Source organism: Rhinatrema bivittatum, chromosome 2 (genome assembly GCF_901001135.1).
Source record: "Rhinatrema bivittatum chromosome 2, aRhiBiv1.1, whole genome shotgun sequence".
Lineage (NCBI taxonomy): Eukaryota > Metazoa > Chordata > Amphibia > Gymnophiona > Rhinatrematidae > Rhinatrema > Rhinatrema bivittatum.
Window position 1 is genome coordinate 630,601,103 of NC_042616.1, and position 14,852 is coordinate 630,615,954.

Sequence of the window (14,852 nt, forward strand, 5' to 3'; positions counted from 1 at the left end):
ATCCCATTCCTCTGACCAGCAAATTTAACCAGGGTAATGCATTACCCTTGTAACATTTAGCTGGATTAATCGGGGGCATTCCGGGGCAAAGCAAAGATTTCCAGATTTCTTACCTGGATAACTCAGATATTTAGGTATCACTGATCTTGACTGAGAACAGCCCTAAAGTTATCTGGGTTTAACTTTAATCAGATATAAATTCAACAAATAGCCAATTAAGTAATAAAAAAAAAAATGTCAGGCTAGCAGGTCTGAGCCCCCACCCCCAAAATAATTGAAAAAATATTTGAGGCATAGCGCCTCATCCCCCCAACACCCCCATTCTCCCAAAATGGAATTTAAAAAAATGTCGCCTTAGAGGCCTAAGGCCTCCCCTCCACTGGTATCAACATCACAGACCTGATTCTGGACCCTTTCTTGTAACCCACAGTACCCTGCTAACCCATCCAGAGCCCCCATCCTACCTAGAACTTCCAAAGACTGCCAAGAGCACAGGATTCTCTTACTGCTCCCAGTGGCATCCGGCACTGCTGGCAGTGTAGGCTGCCAATGTTGCTGTCAGAATAATGCTGCTGGGAGTGGTAAGAATCTAGTCCCTAGGTGCTCTCCGTGACCTAGGGGGTATGGGTGAGTAGGGATAGGGGCTCCTGGGGAGTGGGGGAGTGGGATGGGGGGCAGCAGGCCCAAAGCCAGACCTGTGATTTTGATACTGGGGGAGAGGGAGAGGGGAAAGTGCTTTGCTCCAATATTTTTTTAATTATTTTTTGGAGACAATGAGGTGGAATTGGCCATGCTCTCCTGGAAAGTTTTTAATTTTTACATAACCAGTTATATATTGAATATAGTCTGTTAAGTTTAACGTTATCTGTCTAAAGTTACTTGTATTACTTTAGCTAAATATATTCAACGGGAGACTTGTGTGGCTGAATACTTGGTTAAAGTTATCTGGGGAATTTTACCCGGATAACTTTTTGGCCTACTGAATATGGATCTTTTGGATGCATGTAAACCACCCCATTTGTAAAGATCCTTATCCTCTGAACATACTCTTCTGGAAAAAAAATATGGGTAGCTCTGTTTCAAAATCTCAGTTTTCTAAGTCTATTTGTGCTGCTCATGTCCATGAGATGTCTGTAGGGAGTTCTGACAAAATCAGCACAGCAGCAGTCTAATTTAGCAGGCTTGTGAGAGAGAACAGAGCTAGTGAGGAAGACATTTCTGAAATTTTACACATTAATATCTTCTCAGAAATTAAATAAAAACCCCAACAAAGAAGGAACTTAATAATTGGCTTATTTAAATAAAGTGTTTGTGAGTGTTGCTGCTGAAAAGGGAACATTTCAAAGTCATTTACCTGGGTACATTCTTCTGGCTAAAAAATGCACTTTTCTGCCTGGCATATAGCACATTTAGGATTCCATACTGTGCATACTTTAGCCATGTTAAAAAGAAGCATTTTCAAGAGTGGTGAGATTGGGAGAAGAAAACAGCATGCGTATGTTCAATTTTGAAATGTACATATGCTCTTTTTCACCCTCAGTTGGTGGTCCATACAAGCAGCAGATGCAAAATAAGCATACCCTATGCAAGCGCATACTTTTTGCCAACTAATATTTTAAAAGCAAACTACCCAAAGAGTTTCCCTTTGAAAATGAGATACAAGTATTTGTGTTAAAAGTGTGTGCATACTTTGCAACTTCGAGGGTAATTTGCACACAGCCCATGTAGGAAAGTTCACCAAAGTGTCTCTAAGTTACATCAATTTTCAAAGTGGATTTATAAATATATATAAGCCCATTCTGAAAATTTCCCCACCAAAACTACTCTGTACACCTGCTGTTTGGTGTGCAGTGTGCACACATTTTTCCGGAAAACGTTTGTGCATATTGCTGAATTTTAAGAAGTATGCATATGAGTGCAAAACCCTCCTCAACTCTGCCCCCAAGAATAATTCCACTCAGTGTGGGTAAACGTATGTGTGAACATATTGGGAGGGACATTTATAAAAAGCAAAAAACACAGTTTTGCATACCAAAGTCCCTTTGAACATTACCCCTTGCATGGGCAATTAATAATTGCCTTCTAATTACTATGGGGCAGATTTTATAAAACTACGTGCTCGTACTTTTGTTCGCGCACCAGGCGCAAACAAAAGTACGCCGGATTTCAATAGATAAGCACGTAGCCACACGTATCTGTTAAAATCCAGGGTCGGCGCGCGCAAGGCTGCCCAAAATTGGTAGCCTGCGCACGCCGAGCCACACAGCCTGCCTCTGTTCCCTCCACCCCCCTGCACCTTTCTCTCCCTTCCCCTACCTAACCCATCCCCCCAGCCCTATCTAAAACCCCCCCTACCTTTGTTGCACAAGTTACGCCTGCCCGCGCCGGGCCAGCCGCCGGCGCGCCATGGTCCGGTCCAAGGGCTGGTCCAGAGGCCGCAGCCACGCCCCCAGAATGCCCCCGATGACGCGGCGGCCCCGACATGCCCCCGATGACCCGCCGGCCGCGACATGCCCCCGACACCCCCCCCAGGAAAGCCTCGAAACACGCTTTGCGCACGCCGGCAGCCTATGCAAGATAGGCTCAGCGCGGGGAGGGGGGTTGGGGTAGGTTTTCAGGGGTTACGCGCATAACCCTTTGAAAATCTACCCCTATTTGTGATGATAGAGAAATTGTTTATTTAACCCATTAATTATAGTCTTTCCTGAGTATATAAATGAACAACTAATCCTTTAATAAAAAAAAGACCATTATTTGATGCAAAAGAACATCCTGTACTAGACTGCACTTGCCTTCCAGCTTAGAGCACAGAATGGCATCTAGCACTCAATGAACAGAAATGTTTCTGACTGCAGACCTACCATGTGTGGAAGCTGAATGTCGGCGAGACTTGAGATGAGGGCTTGGCTCAGACCAGCCAACTCTTTGAGCAGGCTCTCATTGTTCTGTTCCATGAGTTTATTCTCCTCCTCTATTGTTTTCAAATTGCTTTCCATTGATGTGATCTAAAATTGAAACAACTTAAAAGCCTTAAACTTTAAGCTTAATTAGAATATACGGTTTCTTCCTGAATGCAAAGCATTAAAAATGATAATTTGACACAGAAAATATCAACCGTAGGTACTTTACAAGCTCTTTAGCTACATCGAAAATTAGTTGCTAACATGAGCTCTTTTATATACTGAGGAGTTGAAAAGATATTCTAACATAGTGCCTGATTTATTAAGGCTTTTCTCCCATTCTATGTCTATGGGAAAAAATGTTTAGTAAATGAAGCCCATAGCTTGTTTGATTTCAATGATAGCTTTATTTAAAAAAAAATAAAAAAGGTGCCATCTGATTTCTCCTGCTATATTTCCTTTCATATGTGAACATGTATGTGGGGCAAAGTATCACAAGTCATCAGCTAGTTGGAAAGGAACTTTCCTCTTTCTAGCTCGGTTCTGCAAAGGGCTCATTGTCAATAGGGTAGGAAGGGAGGTGGAAGGAGGGAAGGACCCATTAGAACACACAAGCCCGTTGATCTGTGGTCCAGGAGGAAGTGACTCCGCTGATCATGTATGTGTGTGTGGCGGGGGGGGGGGGGGGTGAGGGGAGTCTGGGGAGGGGGGATTGATTTAGGGGCCACTGTGCCTAATTCCGATCAGGCATCCCGGAAGAGATGTCACAAAAGATTTTGCCCCTGGGACTGCAGTGTAATTTTAGTGCTTTCACATTATTGACTTTGGGGATTGTCTTAAAATCCATGTTAAGGCTCTATAGTATATCACACTTTTTAGTGCATGTAAATCAGCCTTAATATGCATGTTAAACAAACTGTATCAGGGCCCTTATATTACAACAGGTGTATAACATAGCTTACTGCCAGTTAAGTTCCAGCTATGTAAATCAGTCATACATTCTAAGAAACAGATAGGAAAATATGATACAAGATTTCTTATCACATTCTTTTAATCCCATTCATAAAGCAGGTATTTCCCAGAGGTGAGTTTTTGATTATAAAAATCATAGTAAAATTAATATATGGGTCCCTCATATTCCATCTTTATTATTATTTGATATCTGTTTTGGAGTAAGGAGTACCATAATGGAATACTCCTTTGAGGGGATACATAGACCCCTTAGTGACTGCAGAGAGCTCAGAGTAATGTGAAGGGAGCAGCTGCAGACTTAAGAGGCAGGAGTCTGTGAGCTCCCTCCAAGGGGGCCAAGCAAAGCACAACCTTTCTACCGTATAAATCTTCCTAGTGCCCTAAATGTTGAAGACAAGAAAAAAAAGTGTCTCAGGAAATGGAAGAAAGCTCTTGCTCAAACAATATTCAGAAAGTCTGCTGTGATCTTAAGCGAGAAGGAGATGAATGCTGGCTTGTCCAGTTAGCATATCCAGATGTTAGCAAGATGCAGCACATTGAGAGGAGAGGAGCCAACAGCATAAGGAGAGGAGAGGAGTCTGTCCTGCAGAGATTCAGCATAACAGGATTTCCAGGTACAAGTTTATCCTAGACAGTGTAAGAGCTCTAATAGCAGAACCTGCCACAGAGGGAATACGGGATTCATGACTATTGAGTTTACAGGTTAAATGAATGGACACTATAGATTTTTCATTAAATAAATACACTGTTTATTACTTGATCTTTATTGAAGACATTTTGTTACAGTAAACGCTTTATTTGGAACACATGCTCTGCGTGTGGAGAATGTTTTTGTTGGTCTCAGCAAGCACACCCGAAAGGCCTAGAAGTTAAAGGGTAGATTTTTAAAAAATACGCAAGCGCCTCCATGTGCATGCGCTACCCGGCACGCGCATGTTATAAAACTGGCGGGCTGCATGCACATGCGCGCCAGATTTTGTAATCCGTGCGCGCATGTGCACGCGATGTGCACAAAGGAGGTAGATTTTAGCTAGGTTTGCGCGGCTACGCATCGGAGCTTTCCCCAGTTCCCTCTCAGTCCAATTAAGGAGCGGACTGGGAGTGAACTTCCCTACTCCCTACCCTAGCCTCCCTTCCCCTTTCCTTCTCTTCCCCTCCCCCTAAACCTAATCTGCCTTACCTTTTTTTTTTTGGTTGTTTAAGCTGCTGCTCCTCTGTAGCAGAAGCAACTTGCGCGTGCCGGCCGACTGCCAGCACCCGCTCCCCCGACACAGAGGCAAATGGCCATTGTAACAGCACTTCCAGCCCTGCCCCTCTCTGCCCCCCCAGACCACCCCTCTCCGCCCCCCGGACTGCCCCCTTTTCAGGCCGCAGCACTTAACTGCATACCGGGGTTTATGCGCATGGCCGGGCCCGTTTGAAAATTGGTCCAGCACTCGTAAGGCCCGGCCACATGCGTAAACCCCGGGATTTACACGCGCCGGGGTTTTAAAATTTACCCTTAAGCTTCCCTTCTGCTCAGGAACAAACCATACCCAATACCCTCCATCATAGTAAGGACACAAGAGAAGGATTACATTAACAAAGACCCAGGTTGTCCTGGCCACTTTCATAATACTAATTTAACCAATCATTTTTTCCAAATTTGACTTGCAATTAAGAAAACTCCACCTACCAGGAAACACCTGGATGAGGCATGAAATTTATAATTGCAATCAGGAATCAAAGAAAAATTATATTTTGACACATCTGATCAGGCTGGGCATATTTAGTATTCACAGTTCACAATGGACCATCCATCATGGGCTCAGTTTTCAAAGAGTTTAAATTTGGGAGTTAGGAACTTGAATCAGCCCTTTGGAAAAAATGAGCCAGATTAGTGCTTTACATTTCACAAAGCTTCTAAATTTAGGACATCAAAAAGTAGAGTCAAGAGGCAGGATTAGGTCATGAACAGCAAGTTCATTACTCAGAGCTGATATTCAATGTCAAGGTCTCCACATTTAGGTGAATGAATCAGAGGCGTACCTAGAGTATTTGGCACCTGGGGCAGATACTTCTTTGGCAACCCCCCCCCCCCCCCCAAATATATAATTTTAAAATTTCCTAAAGATCGATAACATATTTCAAAACAGCAGACACATCAAATAATGCCCAATAATTAAAACTAATAAGGATTTTTTAAATCTCCCACTCTCCATATCTGTCATCCTAAGATTGTTGCACTCATGCACACATACACTCTCACTCACAATATGCTCTCTCATACACGCTTGGTGAGAGACAGAGGTAGCATGTGTGTATGAGAGAGACACACAAACACACACACTTCCTGTGTCTCCCTCACACACAGATATGCTTCCTCTCTCTCTCTCACACACATGCTTCCACTGTGTCTCTCTCAGACGCTAACACACACACACATACATGCTCTCTCTCACATGCACACATGGAGATAAAAACTGAACTGGAAACCAGAAGCCAGATTCTGTGTGCAGTGTAACAATGGAAAAGCAGAAAATCACTATTCCTCTAAACATTAGAATCAAGAAATTTAAATCAATCAGAATAGTAAAACCATACTAAAAAATATACATTTCAAAGCAGCTGATAAATAGAATAATATTCAATAATTAGAAGTTCCTGTACACATTTTTAAAAATGTCCTTAACATTGATAAAATATTTCAAAACATCAGACATCAAATAATGCCCATTAATTAAAACTAATAAGGATTTTAAAAATCCCCCACTCTCCATACCTGTTACCCTGAGATTGTCGTGACCTGGGGGTACACACACAGAAAGACACAAACAAAATATGCTCCCACTATCTCTCACACACATACATGTTTGGTGAGAAACAGAAGGAGCTTGAGAGTGTGTGAGTGTGTGTGAAAGAGACAGACACACACATTTCCTTCATCTCTCTCTCACACATACACTTTTCTTCTTTATCTCACACACGACTCCTCTCACCTCTGCACACACACACACAAACACACATGCTTCTTCTCTCTCATCCCTGACCCACTCTCGCACACAGGTACCCTCCCAGACATACAGGCACACCCACATACCCACGAACCCTCATACACACTCACACACACACACACACATACATACATCCTCATACACACACACACACAGAGAAATGCCCTCAAACACACACACACACTCATGCAACCTCATACAAACCCTCATATTTATTTTATTTAACACTTTTTATATACTGGCATTCGTAGGACACATCATGTCGGTTCACAAGTAACTGAGAAAGGAAATTACAATGAACGAGGATGGAGGGCTAACTGGGAAATAGTTGGATAATATACGAACTGGATAACATATGAAAGTACAGGATAGAAAGTCAACGAGCAGGGATATAACTTTGTTGAACGACATGGAATTTGCTTATCCATGTTAAGTTAAAATATGCATAAGCAATGTTAAGGGGGCGTTTGTGTGCACTTATAAACTTAGTATATGAACTTATTTACAGTATAAAGGAGGCATGTGCACTTATGTACAATTATATGCAGAGGGAGGATATATGCACTGAGAGGATATATATCATATGCACAAACTTACCCACCCTCTCACACACACACACACACACACCCTCTCATACAATGGCACTTACTCTCACAGGGCCAGTCTCTCCCTTCTTCAGCTGCCGGTGGCAACACTGGGCCTGCTCTTCTGTCACCAGCTCTCGGAGTGCCGCTGTGCCGGCTCCAGGAATTGCCGGCAGTGCCGCTGCCTCTCTCACTGCAGTTCCTTGCTTTTGCTGGTGGGGTTTTCCCTGCCTCATCACTGTTCTGAGCCACCGCAGGACCTTCCTGCCGGCGGTAATGGCACCCCTCCCTCCCTTGTCTCCTATTAGCATGCCTCTGGAATGAATAACAGGCCTAAATTTAGGTGGCCAAGTTTTTGCCACCCAGATTTAGAGAAATTTTCAGCAAAAAATAATTAGGTGCTTTGGTTCAGTTGAAAATTTGTCTAAATTTAGGTGGCCAAAATTTTGCTATAGAGGCCTATAGAGGCCGCTATGGGTTCTATGGCCAGGGAAAAAAGTAATGGAAAGAGAGGACATCCCTGCCGAGTGCCACAGTCAATAGAAAAGAAGGGAGATAGCATCTCATTAATCAGCAGTTGAGCTTTGGGAGCTTCATATATGGCATGCACCCAACTCAAGAATCTATCCGGGAGACCAAATTTACATAAGAGTAGAGAATTTGATCAAGGAAGAGTGCTATGATTTACTTGGATTTCAGCAAAGCTTTTGATACGTTCTCACATAGGAGGCTCTTGAACAAAATGTGAAGCTTGGGACTCAGAACCAAAGTGGTGGAGTGAACTGCAAACTGGTTGACTGATAGGAGACAGCATAAAGAACGGTGTTAAGTGGAGTGCCACAGGGATCGGTTTTGGTACTGGTTCTGTTCAATATCTATGTAAGTGACACTGCAGAAGGGATAGAAGGTAAAGTTTGTCTATTTGCAGATTGTGGTGGATCCCCTATTAGCCACCAGATGCCCCTAAATCCCTGCCAATTGATTTTCCAGCTTAGAGGAATACCTCAATCTTTTTCAGCCCCTCCCCTGAGGTTGGTTGTGATTGATGGTCCCATTATACTTCAGAGGGCTAGGAGCTTAGCATGTGTGGTCAATTTTATTTAGATGTTGGAGAGAGAGGAGCTATTTTTAGTATCTTGCTTGGTTAGAGCCTATCACCCTGACTTGGCATTTTTTCATTTGAGAAGATCCCTTCAGTGCAGTACCTGCCTGCTGGGATTTTCCCTTTTGCAATCAGAGACATTGTTGAGATTTTTGATAACTTTTGAGTTGTTGGTATGAAATCTTGCAACCTTTGGTGAAGGCAATTCCCTGAATCTGAAGGCCAGGGGCTGAAGACCTCTGTGTCTCCTTTCTAGTCCAGAGAAGGAAGAGCAGTGATAGCATCACCCCAAAGTGAGATTGTTGGCTTTGAAGAGATTGTTCCTGTCTTGTATTGTGAGGAGGTTTTTGATCTACTTTTCCTCACTAGAAGCTGGGCTGTATTACCCTGGTTTCTTTCCCTCCAGGGAGGTCACAATTAGGAGATCAGGAAGAAGGAGCAAGATTCGGAAGAACCACAACAGGATATCCATCCTTGAGTCACAGGACACCGGTTGGGGAGAAAAAAGACCTGGACATTTGGACTTAAGGTAGTATTTTTTCCGTGATTTGGTGATCCTCTCACCCATAGGAGTTCCCTGCATGACTGGGCCAGCTTTCACTCAGCACAGGAGTGTCTAGTGAAATCCCAGAGTTTGAGGTAAAGGTCATCTACACAGAGAGAGAGAGTATGCAGTCCAAGTGTAAAGTCCCCAGCTAAAGCACTGATTGTAAAAAGGACAGCATAAAACTTACTGGACATTTATTTGAGTTATATACCAGTAAAGTTATTTTGATACCCAATCTGTGTCCTACCTGTCTGTCACAGTCAGATACACAGCATCACAGCTACTAAAACAGAAAGAACCAGTGACACTCACACACAGGAGAGACATACCATTGCCTGCACCAAGAAAGACTGCCTTTAACCCCATAGAAAGAATCCATGCCTTAGGATCTACAGTAAGAGAGAAAAATACTTGAAAAGACAGCCCCAGAGAATACATTTGTTTATGACCCTAAGGAGACAGTAAACTCCCGAATAAAGGGTTACAGAATGATACGAAGATCTGCAACAGAGTAGACATGTCTGAAAGAATAGAGAAACTGAAAAGTGATTTAAGAAAGCTTGAAGAGTGGCCGAAGACTTGGCAGCTGGAATTTAATGACAAGAAGTGTAGAGCCATATATTTGGGGTGTAGTAATCCAAAAGAGATGTATGGGATGGGGGAGTGAAAGACTAAATTTACACAGACTGGGAGAGGAACCTTGGGATAATAGTGTCTGGCAAACTGAAGGTGGCGAAGTAATGTGATAAGACGATAGCTAAAGCCAGAAAAATGCTGGGCTGTGTAGACACAGGAATAAAAAGAAGGTAATAATTCCCTTGTACACCTGGAGTACTGTGTTCAGTTCTGGAGATAGGATGGAGGCAGACCAGACAAGGCCTACAAAAATGGTGAGGGTCTGTACTGGAAGACTTATGAAAAGAGGCTGAAGGATCTGAATATGAATAACCTGGAAGAGAGATGGTGCAGAGGAAATAAGACACAAACCTTCAGATACCTGAAAAGTTTTAATGATGCATGTTCCTTGAATCTTTTAAATTGGAAAGCAAACAGAAGAAATAGGGGTCACAATATGAAACTTTTGGTGGGATGACTCAGAACCAAGCAACAGGAAATATTTCTTCATAGAAAGGGTGGTAGATGCCTAGAATGCCCTTTCAGAAGAGGTGATGAAGATGAAAACAAATTTAAAAAGGCATGGGATAAACACTGTGAATCCTTAAAGGCTAGAGTTGGAAATTAAGAAAAGGGTGCATGGAGGGTAACCAGCATGAAATGGCAGCTACTATGCCTAACAGAAGGCATGAGGATTAGTACCCTTAACCAGTTAGCATACATGATTTGATGCAACTGTAGCATCATTCTCTGCTTCGATGATGGAGGAAAGGGAATTGGATTCAGATGGCAGATAATGCTGGGCCCCAATTTTTACAGCCCAGGGTACTGATACACAGACATTAGGGAGAAAGCAGAGGGCTGCTTCTATGATTGTCCAAAAGCAAAGCACGTTCAAGCAGCAGCATTGCATGAACTATCATGAAGGCTGCTCACACTGCAAAAATGTTGCTAGCAGTAATTTTGTTATGGGTTTGACAGTTGCTTGGTTTTGATTGTTAATATTACTACCCTTAACATAAGGCTTGGGGGTAATCTACACAGAGAGACAGTTATTACTCTTAACAGAAGCATGGGAGTATCATGCATGGTACAGCAGATACTACCATAAGAAACTTGCTGGGCAGACTGAATGGACTATTTGTTCTTTTTTCTGCCATTACTATGTTCTAGTGATGTGAAAAACTCGAACCTTTTGGTGTAGGCTTCGTTTTCGGCCCACCGCGGGAAATATCGTATTTCCTGCAGTTCAGGCCTTTGAAATTGGGGGGGTGGGAACTGAATTTTGGATTAGTGTGCCCTAACCTGAAAACGAATTTTAACGCACTTACCCGAAAATGAATTTTTCCCGAAATTTCGTGAAAAATTCATTAGGGATTCGTTGTCCCTGAAATAGGATGAATTAGGCAATTTTGTTGAAATTGCCTAATTCTTCCTGAAATAATGCACATCTCTACTATGTTCTTGTATTCCTATGTAGGTTAAAACTTAACTCCAGAAAGAAATCTTTCTTTAGAAAAAAATCCTGTTTTCCAGAAAACAAAGTAAACATAGACCTTCAACAAATTTGAATTAGGGGTCATAAAAATTCCTCAGAACTAATCTCTCTAACCAAGAAAAACCAGGGAAAAATAGCAGGAAGCCTTAACTGTATTGTTAAAATGCTTGAATTTTGAGTTGCTTAAACTATGACACATTAATTCATCTGTTTGCCTACATTGGAATGTATATGGCATATTATCCCATCTCTCGGTAGGTAGCTAAAAGCCTCTTGATTGTACTTTTTTTCTAACCTGTGTCTGTAGTTTCTTCATATCAGCTTCAATCTTCAGGTTTGATTCATTCAGTTCCTTAATCTCTTCATCTAATTGTCTAATGTCCTCATCACTTTCAACTCCTGGAAGGAAAGCAGTGGGCTCAGTGAGATATAAATAAAAACCATATATGATCATAAAATACAAACAGGAAAATATAGCCTTCATACTTTTGAATACAAGAATACATGTAAAGAAAAACAATAATACAAATAAAACTACATAAAACATATGTGTGACCACATGTATATATTATGTAGATATATTATGTTAATACAGAGATAATACACACAGAAATATGCACAATATATATAAGGGGCAATTTTCTTAACAGCTGGGGTGCCATACATGGTTTCCCTTTGAAAATGCAGGCAGCCACAGAAGACGCGAATGCAAATCTACTCATGACAAGTAAGCCCAGGGATTCAAAATGAAAGCCCCGGATGTATGTTACATCCTCTGGCTTCTCTCCATTCCTTTTCTCAGGTGGGTAAAAGGATGCATGCAATGAGCAATGTGCATACTTTTATCCACAGATGGGGGATGAGGGGGAAATTCATTGTTCAACAAGACTTTTTATATGAGTAAACAGCTGTTTTCCCACGTAAAAAATACTTTGAAAATTACTCGTTCCCAATATGCCTAAAAACAGGTGATATTTTAAAACAATGTAAAAGTGTAGCAAATATATAGATTTAATACTCATATAAAACTAATGTTATTGCATTTCTAGGAACCATTAAATAAAATAGTGGGCAGGCCCGATGGTGCAGCCTTAGTGCTATCATGCAGAGGACGAGGATTTTATTCCTGTGTCAAGCTTTCTGCTTCCCAAGCCGGCCAGGGCTGGGGATGCTGTATAGGGAGAGGTGATCTCAAATATCACATGACGTTACCTAATGGCTAGTCTTATGGTCCATGTTAGCCAGGATCTAGGAGGAGCCATGGTTTGTGGCCCCCTGGCCAAGGACCAGCACTTGCAATGGCTGAACTGAGTTGGTGTGAGTGTGTGTGTGAGGGAATGTGGGGGGGTGGAATATAAAAAAAAACCAGGTAGGTGCAAATGAAGTCTTATAGCATCATAACTCAACAGAGGTCAGAACAAACTTAGTCCTAGATTCATCATTTTGCTATAAATATAGCGAAAAAAACACCCACGATAAAAAGGGGTGTGTTTAGGATAATTCAAGGCCTGCCACATCGCAAAGCTAAGTAATTTGCGGCGATGCAGCATTGCAACCGGCATTGCGGCATCGCACATGGCATTGCGGCATCACACGCCGCATTGTGTCGTCACGTCTAGGGCAAATTAGTGCATGCTGTCTGGATGCTGGGCTTGATGGACCCTTGGTCTGAACCAGTATGGCATGTTCTTATGTTCTTATAAATACTGGCTTCCTGCACCTGCCTCTTTTGAGAGTGTGTCGGGCTTTGGAGAGAGAGGAGAGAAAGTTTGTTGCTTAGTTAGAGTGTAGAGGAGTTTTGGCTGATTACCTGAGTGAGTTGTCCTGTTTTCTGTTGTCATCTGTTTCCCTTTACCTAAATCTTTTGTCTTCTTTGTTAGAGTGAAAGTTTTTGTTGGTTAGTCCAGTTTGTCTGTCTGTCTTTTGCTGTGGAGGAGGTGGTGGTGGAGTGGAGGTGTGTGTGGAGGTGCTAAGTGGAGGAATGGAGGTTGTGGAGAGGATGGGTCGTGAGAGGTGTGAGGAAAGAGGAGAGGCAAGGTGTGTGGCTAGGAGGGGGAGGAGGGAGGAGAGGATGTGGAAGGACCAGGGCAGGAGTGCTAGGGGAAAGAGGAGTAGGAGTAGGGACAGGGTCAGGAGTAGAGTCAGACAGCAGGGAAGGGATAGGAGGAGGGGGGAGGAGGAAAGGGGTAGGCAGGCGAGCATGGAGGGAGGAGCACACCAGGCTAGGGATAAAGAGAGAGGGCAGAGGGGAAGTGAGTCAGCAGGGCAGGAGTAGGAGGGGGGGGGGCAAAGGGAGGGGAGAGGGGAGTGGGGCATAAACAGAGGACACCTCTCCGGAAGAGGAAGAGGTACCCCCTTCTGGCAGTCAGGAAACAACACGGCCTCATCTCAGGGCTATCAAATTTAGCATGTAGGAGAATGATATGGTGATTGGAGGGATCCTGCAGAATTATGCCAAAACATCCAAGGCAGCTAAGGGACTAGCTCAGGCCCTCACCAGGAGCAGTGGATTCCCAAGGAGCAGGGAGCAGGTCGCCCACCGAAACTGAGACATAAAGGCGCAGCTGAAAGGCAAGGTGGTGGCCAGAAACAAGTACTTTCAGAAGACCGGAGGAGGAGCCCCTTGTCCAGTCATCCTGACCAACATGAAAGAGCAATGCATGGATAGGTTGGGGCCGGATGAATTTGAGGGCATGGCTGAGTGGCTGGACAGCACATGAGCCTCAGCCAGTAAGTTTACCTCACCTGTAAATGGGCAGGCAGCAATGGGTGTACACATCATTTGGCAGAAGATGCTCATAAAGCCAAGAATCAAAGTGCACCTCTGATGCCAAATGAAAAAAGCATATTTGCTGGCATTGGTACTTATGTTTTGTTTCTTCAAATCTCGCCCACGAAGCTGCCAGTCCCAGCCAGGAAACCCCAGGGACCAACAGGGAAGACCCAGGGATCAGCAGGGAGGCACCAGAGACCAGCAGCATACCACTCCTTCTGTAGAGTCCCTTACTCATGGATGCCCAGACCCAGGTCAGTGAGGAAGAGGAGGAGGAGCAACATCTGGCAGAGGCTCAGGACCCACTGGCAATGCTGCCCACCCTGGATTCTGGCAGCCCACTCAATGTCTCCTTGACAGGTTTCATGGAGGATACAAGCCTTGAGTGGGAAGATCCACATCCTGCTGAACCTCAAACCAGCACACCATAGTGCCAGCCCAAACCACCATGCCCTTGGCAAGAGGAGCACACAAGCCCACTCATGCCAAATTTGGAGGCTGAAATCCCAGCATCGGCACCAGCACCACCAGCACCAGCACCATCAACATTCCTACCACAAGAGGAATCCATGCATGAGCAGCTGGACCAGATGCAAAGGAGCCATGGGGAACATCTCAGACTGATACAGGCAGAGCTAGTGCATCTCAGGAGGAGTGTCAACTGGAAAATCATAATCTTGCACCAGCAAACAGCTGCACAAACCCAGAATGTCTTGACGCTCACTGCAGCTATGAACAGCATGATAAATGTATTCACACAGATCCTCCAAAGGATGCCTGAGCAAGCATTTGGCTCATCCCCAGCATCAGCTGAGTCCACACCCCACAGCAGTTCCCAGGATGCCAGTCGACTGAGGGGTAGGCCCCC

At 43.7% G+C, this 14,852-nt stretch overlaps 1 protein-coding gene across 1 annotated transcript in view; it reads right to left on the reverse strand.

The window, feature by feature from the left end:
- The window catches only part of ST18 (ST18 C2H2C-type zinc finger transcription factor), a 367,593-nt gene that overhangs the window by 26,586 nt on the left and 326,155 nt on the right, over positions 1-14,852 (reverse strand). Inside the window, exons 17-18 of the mRNA XM_029587185.1 lie at positions 11,507-11,610; positions 2,862-3,005 (exon numbers count right to left, since the gene is read on the reverse strand). Of these exons, the coding sequence (XP_029443045.1) occupies positions 2,862-3,005; positions 11,507-11,610 (248 nt within the window). The remainder of the gene's footprint in view (positions 1-2,861; positions 3,006-11,506; positions 11,611-14,852) is intronic.